General features: G+C 43.0%; 1 protein-coding gene across 2 annotated transcripts in view; it reads left to right on the top strand.

The window, feature by feature from the left end:
• TRA2A (transformer 2 alpha homolog) overlaps positions 1–22,564 on the top strand; it is a 39,781-nt gene that overhangs the window by 2,257 nt on the left and 14,960 nt on the right. For both annotated transcript variants that reach the window (XM_077491292.1, XM_077491291.1), the window contains exon 2: positions 21,668–21,801. In XM_077491292.1, the coding sequence (XP_077347418.1) occupies positions 21,668–21,801 (134 nt within the window). The remainder of the gene's footprint in view (positions 1–21,667; positions 21,802–22,564) is intronic.

Raw genomic sequence — 22,564 nt, 5'->3', positions numbered from 1 at the left:
CTTCCAGCCGCGTGCTTCCAAGGCTATATTATCCGTGCCATTCAGAGAGATCCAGGGGGGCGGGGGGTGTTATGGCAACACCTAATCAGAATGTATTCTTGCTAGAGTGCTATGCACACAGGTGTGGAATCTTCCAGTGGGATGGGGCCAAGAGACAAAAGTATATAAGGGGAGAGCTATTCTGCTCTTGAAGTATAACTAAGGGGGAAAAAACTATTCTATCTTTGCATAGTGATTGGAATGCTTGTCAGGTTTTTATTGCTATCTGTGCCCCTATTAGAGTGGATGTAAAACCTCTCCTATACCCAGTGAAGTGAACAGCCTCAGATGATGCACAGAGATGAAACAAATCTTCCTACATCTCCATACATAGTTGTACATGTATATCTGCGGTGTTCAGCTTTCTAAGACTTTAGAAAGTGCCCAACGTGTTAGAATTTTTACTTCCTGTTTCAGTAGTAGGAGGGGAGTCTGGGCATACACTGTTACAGCTGATTGGAAGAAAGGTGCGCCCCCCCCCCCCCCCCCCGCTTTTATCTCCTGTGTCAGAAGTTATGTTGATAAAAAAAAAAGATGCCGAAGCAGTAAGACACGAGACTTGGGGATTTGGAGAGAGATAAGTAAACACTACACACATGTGCCCAGCAAATTTCAGGGATCTGGTTCACATACACTTTAAAGTGGTTTTAAGGGTTTGTCTCTTATTTATTTATTTATTTATATATATATATATATATATATATTAAAAAAAAAAAAAAACATACTTCCACTGTGCAGCTAATTTTTGCACAGAGGAGCCCCGGATCTTCGTCTTCTGGGGACCCCCGGCGGCTCCCGCAGTTCCTTCCCACATCAGCCAACCCCCTAGGAGAAGCACTCTCCTGAGGGGGTTACCTTGCAGGTGTGTGCCCGTGTTCAGCATCTGTAGACTCGGCGCCCATGTCATTGGATTTGATTGACAGCAGAGGGAGCCAATGGCTGCGCTTCTATCAGTCTATCCAATTGAGATGAGAGTCCCCCATGCAGAGAGACAGCGAGTCGCTGCTGGGTCAAGTTCCGTGGCTCAGTTAAGTAAAATGTGTGGCGGGGGGGTGGGGCGGCTACATGCAGTTGGTCACTTGCCAGGCGTTTTTCACCTTAATGCATAGGATGCATCAAGGTGCAAAAACACCCTCTTACACCCTCTTACAACCTCTTTTTAAGGAGAATCACTGTATTTGTCCTGTTTACCATTATCAATGAAGGTAAACACAAATCTGATTCTGGCTGTCCCCATAAAAATAATAGAGGGTAATTCTACCAATGGGGACATTAGTTCTGGGGACCGGGGATCCCCAAGAAATTTCCCTTAATTTGCTGGGATTTCCTCACTTCCTGTTTGGCAATGGGACAGGAAGTGAAGGAAAGTACGGGCAATGGGTGTCCCATGAAGAAAATAAATCTGACGAGGGTCGTACTCCCTTGATCATTCCAAAATTGGAACCTTCTTTTGCCTATCAAAACTTGGCTGGTTCAGCAGGGGCTTTCTGTGGGGAAGACTCCCTCACTCAGTGGGAGTGATTCACACATTTGATGTGGATGAGGAATCTGTTGCTTTTTATTTTGGTATGGCTGCCAGGATATGAGCAGTGCAGATTGATGTTTCAATTTGGCGTTACACAGCAGTTGGGATGCTGCTTTTGATTTTGGTGGTTCAGGTGATGTTCCTCTAACAACTTCAGCCCCGGAAGGAGAGATCTCTTTTGGTGGTACTTGATCACCTCTGGTTTTTATTTTTTGCGCTATAAACAAATTTTGAAAAAAAAACCCACAATATTTTGTACTTTTTGATGTATATAAATTTCCCAAATGTTTGAAAAGAAAACAAACACATTTCTTCATCAGTCCATATGTATTCATGTTTTTAATAAAAATCGCAGTGAGGTGAATATTGATCGGTTTGTTCTAAAGTTAGTGTCTACAAAATGGGGTATAGATTTATGGCTTTACTGTATAAATGTCATTTGGCACGGAAGGGGTTAACACTAGAGGGCGATCAAGGGGTTAACTCTGTTCCCTAGGTGTGTTCTAACTGGGAAGGATGGGACTGACTAGGGGAGGAGAGCGATCAGAGTTCATACTTGGTCTGAACACACATCTGTTTTCTTTCCCCTGAGAGAACTGGGATTTGTGTGTTTACAAACAGATCCAGGTTCTTGCTCTCGGAGTCATCTCGCCTGCCGGGCATGCACATTGGCTCCAGGGAACATGCCTTGGACACATGCCTTGGACACATGTCTTGAAGAGCTGGCTTACAGCTGCGATAGGTTGCGCAGGGGCACCAACCTGCTGCAGTGTAACTGTGGCGACAGGTCGGGAAGGGGTTAAGGTTCCATAACACAATCTGATTTGAATCCACTTCTCAGAGTATTTAACAATGGTCTACCTTTTTTTTTTTTTTTTTTTTTTTTTTTTTTTTTTTTTTTAGCTCTCTAAAATACCAGTGAGTAGTTGGTGTATGCAAGCGTTAAGGTTTTTAACCACTTGCCGACCGCCGCACGTCGATGTACGTCGGCAGAATGGCACGGGCAGGCATAAGCACGTACATGTACGTGATTTGCCTCCCGCGGGTCGGGGGCCCGATCGGGCCCCCGCCCGGTGCCTGCGGCGGTCGGTTTTCGTTCGGGAGCGATCCCGGACGAGGGGACGGCCATTCATTCATGGCCACCCCCTCGCGATCGCTCCCGACGAATGGAAATCCCCGGTGACATCACTTCCTCTCCTGTAATGTAAACACAGGAGAGGAAGTGATGTATTCTCTCCTCCGTGTCGGTATTTTTCGTTCCGACACGGAGGAGAGCGGATCAGTGAGTTGCACCAACACATCCCACACACAGTAGAACATGCCAGGCACACTCACACCCCCCCTTTACCCCCCGATCACCCCCCCAATTACCCCTGCCCCCCAGTCACAGTGACACCAATGTCATTTTTTTTTTTTTTTTTTTTTTTTTTTGCATTGGTGTCATTTGTGACTGTAATAACTGTTAGGGCAGTTAGGGTTAGCCCCCTTTAGTTCTAATGTACCCCCCTAACCCCCCCAATAAAGGTTTAACCCCGTGATCACCCCCCGTCGCCAGTGTCACTAAGGCTGGGTTCACATTGCAGCGGTTTATGAGAACGAATGTGATTCGCACCGCACTGCAGTGCAAATCACATCCGATCTCTGTGCGATTCGAGTTAAGCCATTCGCCGCACCCGCCACACCCGCCGCACCCGCCGCAAATTCGCACGGGACCCTTTTTTTGGCCCGCAGCAGAATCGGATCGCATGGGTGTTCACACCATGCGATCCGAGTTTGCAGATCGCACTGCGATATGCGAACTGATCTGGGGGTGTCAGTAACATTTCACTGACACTCCCAGCAGTTCGCATAGGGCAGTGTGAACTGCCGCCGGGAGGCATGCGATGCGGGAACCCGCCGCGGATTCGCGGCGTTTCCGCATCGCTCCAGTGTGAACCCAGCCTAATAAGCGATCATTTTTCTGATCGCCGTATTAGTGTCACAGGTGACGCTAGTTAGGCAGGTAGGTATTTAGGTTCGCCGCAGCTTTTTATAGCGCTAGGGACCCCCATATACTACCGCATAAAGCCCCCTGATTGCCCCCTAGTTAACCCTTTCACCAGTGATCACCATATAACTGTTACAGGTGACGCTGGTTGGTTAGTTATTTTTTTATAGTTTCAGGGCACCCGCCATTTATTACCTAATAAAGGTTTAACCCCCTGATCACCCGGCAGGTGTCATTTGTGACTAATAACTGTTAGGGCAGTTAGGGTTAGCCCCCTTTAGTTCTAAGGTACCCCCCTAACCCCCCCAATAAAGGTTTAACCCCGTGATCACCCCCCCGTCGCCAGTGTCACTAAGGCTGGGTTCACATTGCAGCGGTTTATGAGAACGGATGTGATTCGCACCGCACTGCAGTGCAAATCACATCCGATCTCTGTGCGATTCGAGTTCAGCTATACAGATAGTATGGCTGAATTCGTGTCGCACCCGCCGCACCCGCCGCAAACTCGCACGGGACCCTTTTTTTGGTCCGCAGCAGAATCGGATCGCATGGGTGTTCACACCATGCGATCCAAGTTTGCAGATCGCACTGCGATATGCGAACTGATCTGGGGGTGTCATTAACATTTCACTGACACTCCCAGCAGTTCGCATAGGGCAGTGTGAACTGCCGCCGGGAGGCATGCGATGCGGGAACCCGCCGCGCATTCGTGGCGTTCCCGCATCGCTCCAGTGTGAACCCAGCCTAATAAGCGATCGTTTTTCTGATCGCTGTATTAGTGTCACAGGTGACGCTAGTTAGGCAGGTAGGTATTTAGGTTCGCCGCAGCTTTTTATAGCGCCAGGGACCCCCATATACTACCGCATAAAGCCCCCTGATTGCCCCCTAGTTAACCCTTTCACCAGTGATCACCATATAACTGTTACAGGTGACGCTGGTTGGTTAGTTATTTTTTTATAGTTTCAGGGCACCCGCCATTTATTACCTAGTCTCACTAGTGTACCCCTAAATTTAGGGGTGTCTACTTTCTAAAATGGGGTCATTTGGGGGGGGGGTTTGTGCCATCTTGGCATTTTATGGCCTTCAAAACTGTAACGCCCTTAGAAAGCCTGAAGGCGGTGCTTGGTTTTTGGGGCCCCGTACGCGGCTAGGCTCCCAAAAAGTCCCACATATGTGGTATCCCCGTACTCAGGAGAAGCAGCAGAATTTATTTTGGGGTGTCATTTCACATATGCCCATGGCATGCGTGAGCAATATATCATTTAGTGACAACTTTGTGAAAAAAAAAAAAAGTTTGTAATTTTCCCGCAACTTGTGGCAAAATATAAAATATTCCATGGACTCAACATGCCTCTCAGCAAATAGCTTGGGGTGTCTACTTTCTAAAATGGGGTCATTTGTGGGGGTTTTGTGCCATCTTGGCATTTTATGGCCTTCAAAACTGTAATAGGTAGTGAGAAGTGAACTCAAAAAATTACGCCCTTAGAAAGCCTGAAGGCGGTGCTTGGTTTTCGGGGCCCCGTACGCGGCTAGGCTCCCAAAAAGTCCCACATATGTGGTATCCCCGTACTCAGGAGAAGCAGCAGAATTTATTTTGGGGTGTCATTTCACATATGCCCATGGCATGCATGAGCAATATATCATTTAGTGACAACTTTGTGAAAAAAAAAAAAAAAAAAAAAAAGTTTGTAATTTTCCCGCAACTTGTGGCAAAATATAAAATATTCCATGGACTCAACATGCCTCTCAGCAAATAGCTTGGGGTGTCTACTTTCTAAAATGGGGTCATTTGTGGGGGTTTTGTGCCATCTTGGCATTTTATGGCCTTCAAAACTGTAATAGGTAGTGAGGCGTGAAATCAAAAATTTACGCCCTTAGAAAGCCTGAAGGCGGTGCTTGGTTTTCGGGGCCCTGTACGCGGCTAGGCTCCCAAAAAGTCCCACATATGTGGTATCCCCGTACTCAGGAGAAGCAGCAGAATTTATTTTGGGGTGTCATTTCACATACGCCCATAGCATGTGTGAGCAATATATCATTTAGTGACAACTTTGTGTAAAAAAAAAAAAAAAATTTTTTTTTTGTCATTATTCAATCGCTTGAGGCAAAAAAATAAAATATTCAATGGGCTCAACATGCCTCTTATCAATTTCCTTAGGGGGTCTACTTTCCAAAATGGGGTCATTTGGGGGGGTTTTGTACTGCCCTGTCATTTTAGCACCTCAAGAAATGAGATAGGCAGTCGTAAACTAAAAGCTGCGTAAATTCCAGAAAACGTACCTTAGTTTGTAGATGTGACAACTTTTGCGCAAACCAATAAATATACAATTATTGACTTTTTTTTTACCAAAGACATGTGGCTGAATACATTTTGGCCTAAATGTATGACTAAAATTGAGTTTATTGGATTTTTCTAATAACAAAAAGTAGAAAATATCATTTTTTTTCAAAATTTGCGGTCTTTTTACGTTTATATCGCAAAAAATAAAAATCGCAGAGGCAATCAAATACCATCAAAAGAAAGCTCTATTTGTGGGAAGAAAAGGACGCAAATTTTGTTTGGGTACAACATTGCATGACCGCGCAATTACCAGTTAAAGCAGCGCAGTGCCAAAGTGTAAAAAGACCTCTGGTCATTTACCAGCAAAATGGTCCGGTCTGAAAGTGGTTAAATGTTCAAATCTTCAGAATTTTAAGGGTGCATATATCTGCCCTTTTAGATTCTATGTCTAGTTTGTCTGAAGACTGTACTCTGAGATAAGGAGTCAGAAATAAAGAACTCTCCTCTTACATGACTACAATATCAAATACCTGAATTTGTACTGAGACATCTTGCAGCTCCTACATAATGGTTTTGAACATTAAGCCATGTAGGCGTTTTACATGCCTTCTAAATACTGGGCTTTTATATGTTCTATTGCTACACTCCAGACTCTGTGTGATGGCTAAATGTTATGTGACCTCAACTTCCAAATTGTGAAGTCCTCGGACAGATTAGTGATTCTTTCAGCAGTCACTTATAAACTATCCCCAGCCTGTAAAAGGTCTATTCTCACCTTTCCTGCAACAGCATCTTCAAACCTCATCATTTGGCTGCTGCAAGTATTCAGTAGTCAGTGAGGAGAAATTCAGCATGTGGTGGGAGGAGTGCTACACCTGGAAGTGTGGAATACCTACAGTGAGTCAAGAACAGCCAAAGCAGCAATGTTAAAAGCCAACAGAAAGGCAAGTTTAACCACTTCAGATCCGCGCTATTGCCAAATGACGGCATTAGCGCGGACCTACATTTTCAGGACTACGTCTATTGACGTCGTCCTGGTTACGAGCGGCCTGCGCGCCCCCTGAGGGGCGCGCGCGGCGCGCTCTGTGATCGGCGAGTCCGTGAGACTCGCCTGATCACCGATCCGTGTAAGGGGTCGATCCCGACCCCTTATCACGTGATCAGCTGTCAGCCAATGACAGCTGATCATGTGATAGAACGGAGCCGGTAATCGGCTATTATTCCTCCTCGCGCTGACAGCGCGAGGAGAGAAAAAAAAAGCCGATCACCGGCGGCCGTGATCGGGACATCAGTCCCGATCACGGCCATCAATACAAGGGACCACCTGCCACCTGCCTGTGCCCACCTGCCTCCCGCAGTGCCATCCTGAAGTAAAATAAAAGAAAAAGTCAGTGCCCCCTGTCAGTGCCCCCTGTCAGTGCCCCCTGTCAGTGCCCATAGTGCCCACAGTGCCACCCACAGTGCCACCCACAGTGCCACCCAATCTGCCTCAAAGGTGCTGCACCCCAGTGCCGCCCATCAGTGCCCAGCAGTGCCGCCCATCAGTGCCCAGCAGTGCCACCTATCAGTGCCCATCAGTCCCATCTATCTGTGGTACCTATCAGTGCCCATCCGTGCCACCCATCCGTGCCACTTATCCGTGCCATCTTATCTGTGCCCATCTTTGCCCATCAGTGCCGCCTTATCTGTGCCCATCGGTGCCGCCTTATCTGTGCCTATTAGTGCCGCCTTAACTATGCCTATCAGTGCCCACCAGTGCAGCCCATCAGTGCCCACCAGTGCAGCCCATCAGTGCCCACCAATGCAGCCCATCAGTGCCCACCAATGCAGCCCATCAGTGCCCACCAATGCAGCCTATCAGTGCCGCCTAATCAGCGCACTTCAATGAAGGAGAAAAATGACCCGTTTGCAAAATTTTATAACAAACTATTAAAACATGATTTTTTTTTTTTTTTTTTTTTGCATCTTTTTTTGTTTGTTTAGCAAAAAATAAAACTCCGAGCTGTAACTAAATACCACCAAAAGAAAGCTCTATTTGTGGGAAAAAAATGATAAAAATTTCATTTGGGTACAGTGTTGTATGCCCGCGCAATTGTCACTCAAAGTGCATCAGCGCTGAAAGCTGAAAATTGGTCTGGGACTGAGGGGGGTTTAAGTGCCCAGTAAGCAAGTGGTTAAATGCTGTTGTACATGTGGGGGTTACAGTGGTTACCCTGTAGTGACTGTGCCTAACTTGGTTACCATGTCATAACTTATAAGTGAAGATTCTGAATGTAAATTTTTGTATAAGCTAACAAGTTGTCTTGGGTGTGCTGCCTGAGGTCTGGATTACGGACACTTGTAACTAATGTCGTACGCAGGCAGCCCAGGCAATTTTATACAAGAGCTCTGGCTGCTAAAGCAGATGGAGAGGCATGCAAATCTGACACGTCAACTGTTGGTTTTCATGCACCCCCAATACATTTCTGTACATGCATAAGCAAACTTCCGCAATGGGGTATGCAACTGCAAGTATGTGAGCGCTTTATAAAAACTGCATTGAAGGCGAATTTAATGCCAACCTGAAGCTTTCCCACTTTTGCTTTGCCCCAAATAAGTTATGCTGGCTGACTTCAGAATTTGTGTTCATGCATTGGATCCCTCTGGCTCCTGAAAACTGTTCTCCATTTATGGTGCTTGCTAAAGACGTATGTTAAAATTCTGTGGCCTGGCTGGTTTGGTTTTTCTTTCACGTGGTTTTGTGCTTGCTGCATAAAGAAGTTTGAGTTTAAAACAAAATTGTACTCGACTCTATGCTGCAGGATTGGTGCGATGTTGCAGCTGTCTGGGGTTTTGCTCTAAGACTGAGAACTAATCGATCACATGTTTGCTGTTAGCTCAGCTCTTTGTTCACTTAGAACGACTGTCCTGCTGACCGACTTGAGGGTCGGGCAGGAGAGGAGCGGGCACAGCTGGCTATAGTTGGCTGATCTGAGTCACAGGAGAGCATAAGTGGACTTTGGCCATGCTTGAGGTTTTTAACTAGGTCTTTAGTCTGGACACAATTTAAGTCAGCAGCTACAAATACTATAGCTGCTGACTTTTGAAATGAGGGCACATGCCTGTCCAGGGATCCAGGGGTATCGGCACCCCAAGCCGATTTTTTTTTTTTTTTTTTTTTTTTTTTTTTTTTCAGTCTGCTTTGGGTGCAGGTGCCACCATCTACACTAAGGGAAACCAGTAGTGAAACCTTCCTGTGTTCAGAAGGCAGCAGCAGGGGGAAAAAGGAGGGTTGGAAATACTCAGATCGCCATGGTGCTCTTACTCAGAAGTGGGAACAGGGGTATCTGTCAAAACTAGGCACCTGCTGAAGATTTATGTTAACCCTTTCATGACTAAGCCTATTTTTGGCATTTACAAGTTAAAATCCATATTTTTTGCTAGAATATTACTTGGAACCCCCAAATATATATATATATATATATATATATATATATATATATATATATATATATATATATATATATATATATATATATATATATATATATATATATATATATATATATATATATATATATATATATTGGCAGAGACTAGAGAATAAAACGGCGATTGTTGCAATATTTTATGTCGCACGGTATTTGCGCAGTGGTGTTTTTTGAACGCAACTTTTTGGGAAAAGGGACACTTTCATAAAGTTAAAAAAACGAAACCGTAAAATTATCCCAATTTTTTTGCTTCATGTGAAAGATAATGTTATGCCGAGTAAAGAGATACCAAACATGTCACACTTTTTATCATTGCACGCACTCGTGGAATGACGACAAAGTACGGTACCTAAAAATCTCTATAGGCGACACTTTAAAAAATTTTTTTATGGTTGCCAGGTTAGCGGAGGTCTAGTGCTAGAATTATTGCTCTCGCTCTGACGATTGCAGCGATACCTCACATGTGTGATTTGAACACTGTTTACATATGCAGGAGCGACTTCCGTATGCGTTTTCTTTGCTTCGCGGGGACGGCGGGCGCTTTAAACATTTTTTTTTTTAAATTTATTTTAAAATGAATAAATTGTTTAAAAAAATAACAAAAAAAAATTGATCACTTTTATTGCTGTCACAAGGAATGTAAACATCCCTTGTGAGTAATGGGTGGTGACAGGTAGACCCCCGATCCCTCTTTTACACTTCAAAGTATTCAGATCGCCGCGCGAAATTCTGAATTGTGTGTGTGTGTGTGTGTGTGTGTGTGTGTGTGTGTGTGTGTGTGTGTGTGTGTGTGTGTGTGTATATTTATTTATTAAAAACCGGCGCCATTGGCAGCCGAGTAAATGGGAAGTGACGTCATGACATCACTTCCATGTTTTACTATTAGGAGGCTGGAACGAAGGCGATTGCGGCTTTGTTCCAGTTCCTCCCCAGCACCCGGAGGCATCAGATAGTGCATCGGCGCTCCCGATTGAACGGGCGCAGCGGTGAGAGGGGGGGACGTCCCCTCCCACTCCTCCGGCATAACATCCGAGCGGCTTTTAGCCGCTTTGGTTGTTATGGCTGGATAGCCAATCGCCCGCTGTAAAAAAAAAAACGGTACCAGGATGATGCCTGCAGGTGTGGGTATCATCCCGGTATACCCCCCAGAAGCCGTGTACGCACCTCTGCGTACGCTCGGTGGGAAGGGGTTAACATGCCACCATGTATCATGCCTTTTTGGTATGACCACGACAGAGGCTGGAACATGCCACTGGCATACTTAACCAGTTCCCGACCAGAGCATGCCGATGTACGTCAGCAGAATGGCACGGGCAGGCATATTGGCGTACAGGTACGTCCAATCTTCAATGCCGCCCTGCCATCGCGAGCGCGCAGCTGTGAGTCCGGTTGCGGGTCCCGCGGACTCTATCGCCGCGGGCACACCCGCGATCATCTCACGGGATGGCTGTAAACAGCATTTCCCCATTCTGACTAGCAACGCTGATCTCTGCTCCATGTGATTGGAGCAGAGATCAGTGTTCACTAAATGAAAGCCCAGCCCCCACACAGTAACACACCCCTAGGAACACTTAAACTCTACACTGCCACCCACTGGTTAACCCCTTCACTGCCAGTGTCATTTACACAGGAATCACTGCATTTATATAGCAGTGATTACTGTATAAATGACAATGGTCCCAAAAATGTCCGATGTGTCCGCCGCAATGTCGCAGTCACAATAAAAATTGCTGATTGCCGCCATTACTGGTAAATAATAATAAAAAATTAATAAAAATGCCATAAAACTATCCCTATTTTGTAAACGCTATAACTTTTGCGCAGACCAATCAACGATCGCTTATTGTGTTTTACCAAAATCATGTAGAAGAATACGTATCGGCCTAAACTGAGGGAAAAAAATGTTTTATATATTTTTGGGGGATATTTATTATGACAAAAAGTAAAAAATTTAGTTTTTTTTTTTTTTTTTTTTTTTTTTTCAAAATTGTCGCTCTATTTTTGTTTATAGCGCAAAAAATAAAAACCACAGGGGTGATCAAATACCACCAAAAGAAAGCTCTATTTGTGGGGGGAAAAAAAGGACGTCAATTTTGTTTGGGAGCCGCATCGCACGACCGTGCAATTGTCAGTTAAAGCGACGCAGTGCCGAATCGCAAAAAGTGGTCTGGTCTTTGACCAGCAAAATGGTCCGGCCTGTAAGTGGTTAATCCTGTGTTCAGGTAAACCAGATGCCTATTGTCATGTGGTAAAGTTTAGTGTGTGATTTAAAAATGTCTTGCTTGACTTGAGATGGTTTACTACCCACTATTTTTAATGCACATCTCCTACATGCTCCCTTATTAAGGTGTGGTAGAGTTTAAATTTGTGCATTTCCATCTTTTAACTGAACTATATATGCAGCAATAGTCTTGCATTTTTGGTATTTATGAATTTCTGTATAACTTGGACATATTCAGTTTTGACTACTCACCAAGTTTGATTTGGTTCTGCTTCAGGCATTTATACTGCTGCAGTTCTTCTGGACTGCCAGCTTACTTGTATATGGCTGCCAACTGTTTTGCAAAGTTTGGGCTCAGTACCAGCTGTACTTGTTTAAATATCTTACTACTGAGTGAGCCCAGCTTTTCAGAACTTTGTCTTTTAAACATTTATGCATACTGGAATTTAAATGAACAAAAATAGATAAGCTTAGGAAAGCGACCTTTTGGAATGTCAGTTTTATAGCCCCCAAGAACTTTAAGTGCTACAGGAGTCTCTTGGCAGCTACACTATATGGCCAAAAATGTATGGACATCTGAAACTGCACCTCCTGAGCATGTAGAACAGTGGTTCCCAACCTGGGGGTTGAAATGATGATTGGCCAGGGGCAGCTGAAACCCACACTGCTCTCCCAGCCTTTTTGCGGCTTCCAAGCTGGGCTGTTCCTGGAGCCCACAGCCACTCATGTCCATGGGTTAGGGGTGCAAATTACTCGTCTTGCCTTGGGTGCTGACAACCCACTCTACGAAAATAATTTTACTTTGGGGGGGGGGGGATTTTATCAAGGGGTAACGGCACTAGAGAGGTTGCACTAGAAATGGCTTTGCATTTAGTGATGGCTACAGTCAGTTTGAGCACTGGGCTTATTGTATTATCTTGTGTCTTTTTTATAAAATCTCCATTGTATGAGGAGTTGGTGCAGAATCCAGTGTTTTGAAATGTTTAGGTGCATGGAATGTGTACGCTCAAGGAAATCAGTTTTTTATAGTGCAGCCTACAATTTGGTTGTAAAACAGCAGCCAGGGTTAGGCAGGCCATACATGGGTCGAAATTTCAAAAGACTTTTCTGTAGAAAATCTTATCTAAGAATTTTCGTTCGTATTTTGCACAATTAGTGGGCTGCAGCAACAGCCGATTTCCATGCGGCAATCAAATTTGAGTAATTGGACATGTTGGAAATTGTTTTAAAAATCAAACTATTTTCTTATCAATGATGGGAGAATCTTGCGAGAGATCAAAAAAAAAAAATGCGCATGTGCAAGAAAATAATTCCTAGAAAAAAGATTCCTAGCCACAAATTCTTTTCGGTAGCAACATGAGTTGAAATTGAAGGCTTGGTTGGCCGGCCGTATTTGGGAAATCAATGGGGGCACCATCTGATTACAAAACGCACAAATTGTCAGATTTTTTTTTTTTAAAAGGGAATTCTTTTGAAATTTGACCATGTATGGCCAGCCTTAGTTGACCTTTTTGCTGCATTCAGTTCCTTATGGTTTAATTGCAGAATCAGGTCAGACACACCATGTACCCTTACAAGAAACCCGATGGAATAGAAACATGTAAAGTACAATTGCTATTTTTTAAAAGTAATTCTCAATGCTATAATCTCTATCCATTCTTCAGTCCAAGTCTGATATGAATCAAATGTGGTTTGATGGCTCAGAATACTTATTACTTGTGTAGCGGTACCCTTGTAAGGGCTGCTGATTTGGTAACTTGGCAATCCGCCAATCACCCTGCTGCCAGACTCTCCACATTCAGAGGAGACGAGGAACGGGATTTTCACGATTTTGTTGCTTTTTATTGAAGGGGACAACTTGGATGAAACAAAGGGGTGATATGAGAGGGCCATAGCAGTTGGTTTATTGTTTGACAATACTGACTAGCCTTCGCTTGAAAGTATTCTCAGCAAATTCCTGAAACGCTACTTCTTCACTTCCAATTTTGACTATTCCACCTTGCAGACTGACTGTTTCTGTGCATCAAAGATCCAGAGGCCTAACACAACCTCTCCCCGATGGATCAATGAGTTAGACAGCCACACAGTCTTTGGAAGATATTACCAATGTGCTAACCAGTCCAGAGAACATGGTATCTTCTGTCCACACCCGTTGGCCTGACACATGGTAATGAGCAGACTACTGCTCCCAGACAGTCCTTTGCTGTCAGTACTGTTCCCTGGCCACAGCATTCTACACTGTTTTTGATAACTTCTCTTGTTCTGTTACACTGACCTTTTGGTTACTTGACCATTCTGTGTCCCCCAGTCATAGAACGGTACTCTACTCTTCCGCTTTACTGCTACTTCTATCCTGATCTTGTCCAGCATTCAAGTCCTGTGTTCCCCGGTGACAGCAGCTTGATGCCTTTTTTTAAAGACTAAGATCTTTATCTGAAACACTTCCTCCATCTCTCCTCCACGCTCAGCGCATCCCCTCGTGGGGATGCCCAGAACAGCACCTCACTACTCCATGCTGTCTTTCCTTGACTCCTCCCTGGCTGCATGTGACCCCAGCTTATATGGGAGTCCTACCCCCTGCCAACACGGAAAGATATTTGGTTATGGCTCCTCACATGAGCTGTCTGCCACTCTGACTTCAGGTCCAACCCCTGTTCCGGAACCATCTTTCTGAACAGGGGAAGCATCTCTGAATCAGCACAGGTGACCACACCCACCACTGCACTGAACACTCCCAGTCCCAAATCAAAATAACTAGGCCTAGCCTAAAGCACAGGCCTGGCTATAAATTTACCTGCACTTGGGCCCGGAGGTAGAAAAATCCTATTCTGATGACCGCTAATCTTAAAGTTTAAAAAAAAATGATCAGTGGAAGTTTTGCGAAAAGGAACTAGTCCAAACCAAATTCTAACAGCACATTTGTTACAGTAGTATGTAGTTTGATTTCTGACCCCACCTCTTCTGCTAGATTGTCTGTTTCTAATCCCGTGTCTTTGTTACTTTCAGCCACTAACTAGTGCACAGTAATTTAGTCTGGACAGGCAGCTAGTATTTCAAAGGTTAGAAATGACACCACTATGTTGTATGTTACCCAAAATTAGGGTTTCAAGGGTAATCCAATGTTTAACTTTTGCCGCAAAAATCACTGTTCTGGCATTCAATGCATCAGGTATGTGACCCCTGCTGAATGGGAGCACCAGCAAGTAGACATCTGTCTTTAAGCCTAGGTTCATGCTGAATGTGGGTTTGAAATTGTGTGTGTGTTTCACTGTTTTCAGATGGTTCAGTTGCTGGAAATAGCTTCCGATTTGGCATGCGATTTTTAACGTCAAATTGTCCCAGTGAACAAGGGCTAAAAAGACATTGAGGCTGGGTTCACACTGCTGCGGGGGGAGATCCGGATGTGATTCGCACCGCAAATCACATCCGATCTCCGTAGCGATGCGAGTTCAGCCATACATATAGTATGGCTGAATTCGCATCGCTCCCGCAGCAACCTCGCACGGGACCCTTTTTTTGGTTCGCATTGGTTTCGGATCGCATGGGGGTTCACACCATGCGATCTGATTCCTGTGCGAGTCGGCAGATCGCACTGCGATATGCGGACGGATCTGGGGGTGTCATTAACATATCATTGACACTCCCAGCCGTCCGCATAGGGCAGTGTGAACTGCCGGCGGGAGGTGTGCGATGCGGGAAAACGCAGCGGATTCGCGGCGTTCCCGCATCTCAGCAGTGTGAACCCAGCCTGAAGGAAATTTTATCAACATTTGAGTAGATAGAATTAGGGGCAGCTGTGCATGGTGACCAGTTGGTTATCCTTAGCTTAAAGGGGAGTATGTGGGGAAAGCTTTTTTTGGTGATCTTTCTCCTATGGTTCACAGAAGTGCCATTTTGTCTGCACTCATGTGATCTGTTTTCAGCCAACAGAAGGCTAAGACGTGCAGTCTTTACAGGCAGCATCTACCCAGATACCTGGGCTGGAAACTGGCTCGGTCTCTCTGCTGCTGATAGGCTCAGCCAGCTCTCCTGCCTCAGGCCAGCACTCCAGTGAGCACTGGAGGAGCAGAGAGCGAGTGACTGACAGTCACAGCTCTCTGCTCAGAGTGGAGAACTGAGCGATCAGCAGTGTTCACTCAGTGCAGAAATGATGAGGGACAGATCATCGGATTAATGCCCCCCATCCCCCCCCCCCCCCCCCCCCCATAGATTGCATTAAGGTAAAAAGCCTTCTGCCATTAGAACTACTTCAATACTGGGCACTTTTACACCCTTCCTGCACACTCATACTTTGACTGAAAATTGCACGGTCATGCATATCTTTTATATGTAAATAAAAATAAAAAAAAAACTTCGGACAAGATAAGTGTAGTGTCCCCACATACATAAAGATTAAATATCACAATTAATGAGAAGGCGCTAAACCAGGGGTCTCAAACTGGCGGCCCTCCAGCTGTTACAAAACTACTCAGCCCGTGGGAGTCATGCTTGTAACTGTCAGCCTTGCAACGCCTCATGGAACTTGTAGTTTAGCAACAGCTGGAGGGCTGCCAGTTTTAGACCCCTGCGCTAAACCCATACAGAACTGTGCTCACGTGCTATCTATCTATCTATCTGTGCTATCTATGAATATTGAATGAAGAATTAAATAAAATGCTAAGAATCTATGTAAAACAAATGAATCCAGTGAAGTAGTCTCTTCAGGTGCAAAAATTGTGTTATTACATACACACAATAAAAATAAGTGTAGAAAATCCAAATCCAGTGATGTTATGTTAAAGCGGAGTTCCACCCTAAATTGGGACTTCCGCTTTAAGCACTCCTTGCCCCCTTACATGCCAAATGGGGGGTGTGTGTTTTTTTTTTTTTTTTTTTTTTTTATTTGATTTTTTTTTTTTTAAGACTTCCTCCTACTTCTTGGCTGCCTAGGCGGCCCCTCCCTGCAGTCTTCTGGGATACTGAACAGGTCCCAGAAGATTGCCTGGCCAATAGCAGAGCACGCCCGGTTGCCCCCAGTTACTATGACAGCAGAGAGGAGCAAGGCTCTGGGCGGCCACATCACTGCACAGTGGGACAGGACCGTGTTTATTAAGTCAGCAGCTACACTTCCTGTATCTCTTTTTATAGTTTATTAAAAAGTCAGTGGAACTCCGCTTTAATTCATGCATTCCAAAATATCTGGGTTATCAATCCACAAGTAAGTGCAATGGCCACTCGCCTCAATTGAGAGCGTCGGTGAGCGGCCACTGATCAACATGATCCAATCCCCATTAATCCATTAGGTGATCGACCCACGAATAGGGGGTAATAAAGGTAATAAACTCCTCGTAGTATGAAAGTATATTTGAGTAACTTAGTTAACATAAGGATGTCCAGCACAAGAAACACCAAGGGATCACCAAAAAACCTGAAGCAATCGCATACTTCCGGTCTCAGCTGTGACCGGAAGTGACGCCACCTGACTTCTCCCAATGCTTTGTCACTGACATGTGACTATCAAGGGCTGGGTGACTGTCACCGGGATATATGCTAGCAGTTACCATAGCAACTGCATGCTGATGCACTAACACAATGCTGCATCTGAATTACAACGCACAGCAACTTAAACACTCCCCTGTATCAAATATTTGTGTGCTTCTGAGATATAAATAAGGCAATAATAAAACATGGTAGAACGATATTGATGCCACGTAAAAAAATAAAAAAATAAAATAAAATCAGCACTTAGTAATACATATTCAAAGGAAGAATTCGTTGGTTCTAAAAAGCAATAAATCAATGAAGGCGAATAACTAACAAATTAACCACACAAACCATATATTGATAATGACATAAATAAAGCCGCTTTGGAAAAATAACTTGAATCGGAGGAAGCAACCCTGTAGGGTTATTTATCAACAGCCACAATATTGCCATCAAGAGAGAACCCCACCTTGTCAATCTGATTACCATCTTTAAAATCGAGAAAGATCTAGTTTGTGATTATGATTACAGTAGGAGTCCTTCTCGCCCATATGGTAATTACCATCATGAAAGAAGAGAACCTACCCCTTAATTGAGTAGATATGAACCCTTGAGGAGAGATGAGGATTATGATGGCATGCCTAGACACCAGCAAGGAGGGAGACATTATGACTAGTATAAACATACCTTGCATCGTTTTTAAGAGTAAAGACAACACGGACCCCCAGGAAGATCAGGCGGAGGAAACAAAAGCAAGAGATCACCTGCACCAGAACTGAGATGGAGAAAAGGGCCAGAAAGATGTGGATGTCGAGCAGGGTTCAAAAGGCAAAATAACTAGAGTAGAAGGGGGTAGGAATCCTCAACATCAGTGGAGTTGGCTTGAGCATACAAGAAATTAAAGCTTTAGATAATGGTCTCAAATGTGCTCCTAAAAACTTGAATACATTTTATACATATGTCGACATACAAAAGTTTACATAGACTGAATATCAAAAAATATCTGCTAACTAGACTGGGAGAACCCTCAATCACTAGGTTTTTGGAGAGTGATAACCTACATACCACGTTGAGAAATCTCTATTCAATCCACTACAAACAAATGAAGGACATATGGAAGTTTTATAAAAAGTTGGTGACCCAAGATTTGAAAAAAAATTACAGGTTAAGAAATCATGGGATACTAAAGAAATCAGAAGGTATACAACAACTTGAAGGAAGAATATTGTGATCTTACCTGCAGACAAAGGAGCAGCCACTCTGATGCTTTCCAAAGAAGCTATACAAATGAGATGTCAACTGCTACAGGATTATGAGTAATCCCACATTTACGTTTTTTTTTTTTATTTTAAATTTTTTTTTTTTTTTTTTGCAACCAGTGGTTCAGAAAAACAAAATCTTATTGAAGATACTAAACATCTTATACAATTATATTAAATTGGATTCTGTACAAGTTGTTTTATCTTGCAACAGCTGATGTGACTTTGTTGTACGCAATACTTAATCACCATAAACCCTTGCAGGCTACCAGGTGGGCCTTGAAAGAAATTAGTAAATTAAAATGTCCACAAAGGGGGTTTCATTTGGAAGTGCCTGGAATGTAGTTTGGGACAATTTATTTTGGTATGGTCATATGTATTATAAACAAATACAAGATATAGCAATGGGGGCCAAATATGCGCTGTGTGGCTAACTTGTATATAGCTCAATGGGGGGAAGATGCCACTTATGCTAATAGACCAGAACAATTCTTAATGTATGTACAAAAGATATATTGATATTATTGTATAGGCCGGGACTAAAGAAAGCTTACTGGATTTGTCAGTATCTCATCGATAATGGAAAGAATATTAACTTTGTCATGGGAGATAGCTGAAATATACTTCTTAGATTTGGAAATTTGTCAGGAAGAGGGAAAAGTAAAGACCAAAACACACTTTAAAGGGTTTGTAAACCCTCGCGTTTTTTACCTTAATGCATCCTATGTCTTTTTTTTTTTTTTTTTTCCTTCTTCTGGATTCATTTGTTGCTTTTTAGAAATTATTATTCAGGATTTATATAGCGCAGACGCAGTGTGTGGGATGTGTATATATATATGTGTGTGTGTATATATGTATATGTATATGTGTGTGTATGTATGTGTGTATATATATATATATATATATATATATATATATATATATATATATATATATATATATATATATATATATATATATATATATATATATATATATATATATATATTACACACACTTTTGGTGTCACACCACCATAAGGATTATTTATTACCTTATGTGTGCTTTCGGATTGAACGCTTGATGGGTTCATGGAGATTGGATCTCATGTTGCTCAGTGGCTGATCTGTTGACTGTGCTCTTCATTGAGGTGAGCAACCATAGGACTTACTGGTGGATTGATCATGTGATCGTTGTGTTCAGAGGTAGAACGGGGATCTGCCTTTTTGTCAGGCAGATCCCCGTTCTAGCAGGGGAGGACATAAGCTTTCTTTGGGCACGCCTGCGCAATTGTCAGTCGCAGTGCCATATCGCAAAAAAATGGCCTGCCTTTAAGGGGGTAAATCCTTCTGATCCTTAAGTGATTAATAACACTATTTTTACTGACTGAAACTGGTTCATTCAGTGTCTTTGTTGTGATTGGCCAATGCTAATTGCATGGTACGCATGGGTTGTAATTTGCCTGGTCTCGTCAGTGATTGCATGGTACAATCACGGCTTGCTAAACACTTTTATACAATGGATGACATGAAATGAAGCATCCATTGCTTACACTTGCCATGTGATTGGTCTCAGCAATTACATGGTGTTGGATGGCAGCAGGTCAGTACAATCACCAGTCATTGGTTCTCTCCAGTGACCAATCACACCAGGAAGTCATATGATGTACTCCGGTTGTCCTTGTACTATAGTTATATTGGTAGAGGGCAATTTTCTCAAAATGCCCACTTGACATTAGTCTAGTGTCTCTTCTCCCCCCCCCCCCCCCCCCCCCATATTTGTGTGTGTGTATGTTTACACACACCTGATCCACTGAGTGTACTCATTAGTTGGTGACTTATTAAAGGAGTAGAGGCTGTTGACTTGGCAAAACAATAACTGGTAAGCCAGTTTTACTCTGCATACCTAGTCATCTGCATAGTAATCTTAGTGCAGAATCTTGGCACGTGAACACAGCTTCATCTCGCTACTGATAACTTGACCCTCCCTTCTTAGTAAATTGACCGACTTCTTGTTAGATTTACTAGTTCTAGGCTACTAATTTTGTACTCCAGTAGGATGGGGAATTCTTCAAACCACCTTGCTTGTGTGGATGGAGTCTCTCGGGCTGTTGGGTGGTTTTTTTTTTTTTTTTTTTGTAAAAAAAAAACTGAGCCCAGCTTTTACCAAGCCACTGTCCAATTCTGGTTGGGTTAAAAATGAAATAATCCTTTGTTTCTTAAAGTACAATTGCCACTATGTACCGTCAACTAAACAGACCCTTTTTCAAGATAAGACATTCTGGCATGTACCATTGCGGACTGTAACAAGCTTGGAAATTCAGGTTGCTCTAATATGCAAATCTTAACATTTGCTGAAAACCCATGGCTGGCCCTTTGGGATGATGGGCAACCTTTTGTGAGATTTATGTATTTGAGTACCCTGGGTTTCTCCAGAGACACTAAATATCTCTGCACGTGTATGAAGGCCTGCCAGCTTTTGAGTTGAGGCAGATTTGGTAAATGGTACATGGGAGCATGTGCACTTCAAGCGGACAAATAGCCTCTACCCCTTTTTTTTTTTTTTTTTTTTTTTTTTTTTTTTTTATAGCCCAATGCTAACGAAGTGTAAGATTTAGAGGTTAGCATTTTAACGACCGACCCTAGGGAGTGTAAACAAAATTGTTACTGTGGTTTCAGAGACTGTAATTTTTAAGGAGAGTAGGGTAGTATAACTTAAGTAGTCGCTGTGTTTTGAGTGACTTTTTTACAGAGACTTGGTTGGGTAATTCGCCCTGGCAAAAAATACCAGACTTGTCTATACTCTACCTGCTGGCTTTTTGTAATTTCAGTGCCACAGAAGAGTATTTAGTCGCTATATGCTTAAATATACTAAATGTTCTTTTTCCATTAAGGTTAATATTCGTGAAGAGATGGAAGAGTTTATTCCAAGAATGTTGAAGAGAAGGCAAGATAAAAGAAGGCTAATGAAAAGTTGTAAAGATCAGAAAAATTCATTTGGGGGAAAATTTGAACAGAAGATTGTTCAGATAGAAGCTGAACATGTTAAGGCTTTAATGAATTGGTTGTATTGGGGAAGAATACACGAAGTTGAGAAAAAAAATGAAGAATGAAGAAAAGTTTAAAGCAAGAGTGGCGTAGAATTAAAAGAATCTGGAAGAATGAATGGGTCCTAGGTTAAGTAAATGTATGGTTTATGTTCCAGTGTCTGTATGATCAAATTAATGCATTTGCATGATTTTAGTTAACCAAAAAATTTGGTCATCTGGTACAAAATAGGGTGCCGTTAGCGGAAAGAGTGGATTAAAAAGCAGAATTTTGGAGGGTTATTTTTGTTACCTAACCACTTGTTTTCCAGGTTTATACATCGTTTTGTGTTCGCTATACCAAGGTAGGCATTGTTAGGGCTTTCAGTTTTTTTTTTTAAAGCTTTATTTGTTCCGTTAGGCATCCCGCTCTCGAACCAAGTCACCTACTGAAAGTGCTGCCCGTGCAAAAACGGAAAGTCGGTCTCGTTCTCGCAGTGGATCAAAGGCTTCAAAACGGTCTGAGTCTCATTCTCGATCAAGGTCAAAATCTCGGTGAGTGGCTTTTGGTTTTGATAAATATATTTTATTCCACTCAGACTATGAGCAAGCCAGTGGTTATTAAACCGAGTTTTATTTTTTTATTATTTTTTTTCCAATTTGCTGTCAAATCTGTATTCTGTACAACAAAGGGAACATGAGGTTTTAACTTCATGGTGCTGAACTTTTTTCAGTCGCCCCCTGTAACGCCCAAAATACTTGGCTGATCCTGCCTGGCTATATCAATCCCACTGACCCTAGTATATCATGGCTGCTGAGCCCCTGACACTGGTCAGTTTACCCGCCTCATTCATCCACTGCTATCTACAGCTCTCCCATGGCTCTAAGCCCCCACTGTTGGCTCCCACTATCGCCACTCTGTTCCTCTACCCACTCTTAAACTATCTACTAATTTTTATATCGTCCCCTCTGTTAGATAAACAAAAAAACCTGTATCTTAGTGCCTGTGCTTTACAGAAATTAAAGCGGCTTTCTACCTGTTTTTAACATGGTGTTAAAAACTCAGAGGTGTGTATGTGTGAAATATATATACGGTATATATATATATATATATATATATATATATATATATATATATATATATATATATATATATATATATATATTTTTATACTATTCCAGCGGGCGGGGCTGAGACCACCCCCACACTGTTAGCTGGGGAGGATCTGGAGGCTATGTAATAATGGGCAGCAATCGGCTTTTATTTATTTATTTTTTTATAAAGCACTAGGACACAGGTGCTGAATTTCACCTCTCC

Source organism: Lithobates pipiens, unplaced genomic scaffold (assembly GCF_037356315.1).
Source record: "Lithobates pipiens isolate NorthernLeopardFrog02 unplaced genomic scaffold, aLitPip1_a1.2 Scaffold_19, whole genome shotgun sequence".
NCBI lineage: Eukaryota > Metazoa > Chordata > Amphibia > Anura > Ranidae > Lithobates > Lithobates pipiens.
This window is presented reverse-complemented; position numbering and strand designations above follow the sequence as displayed.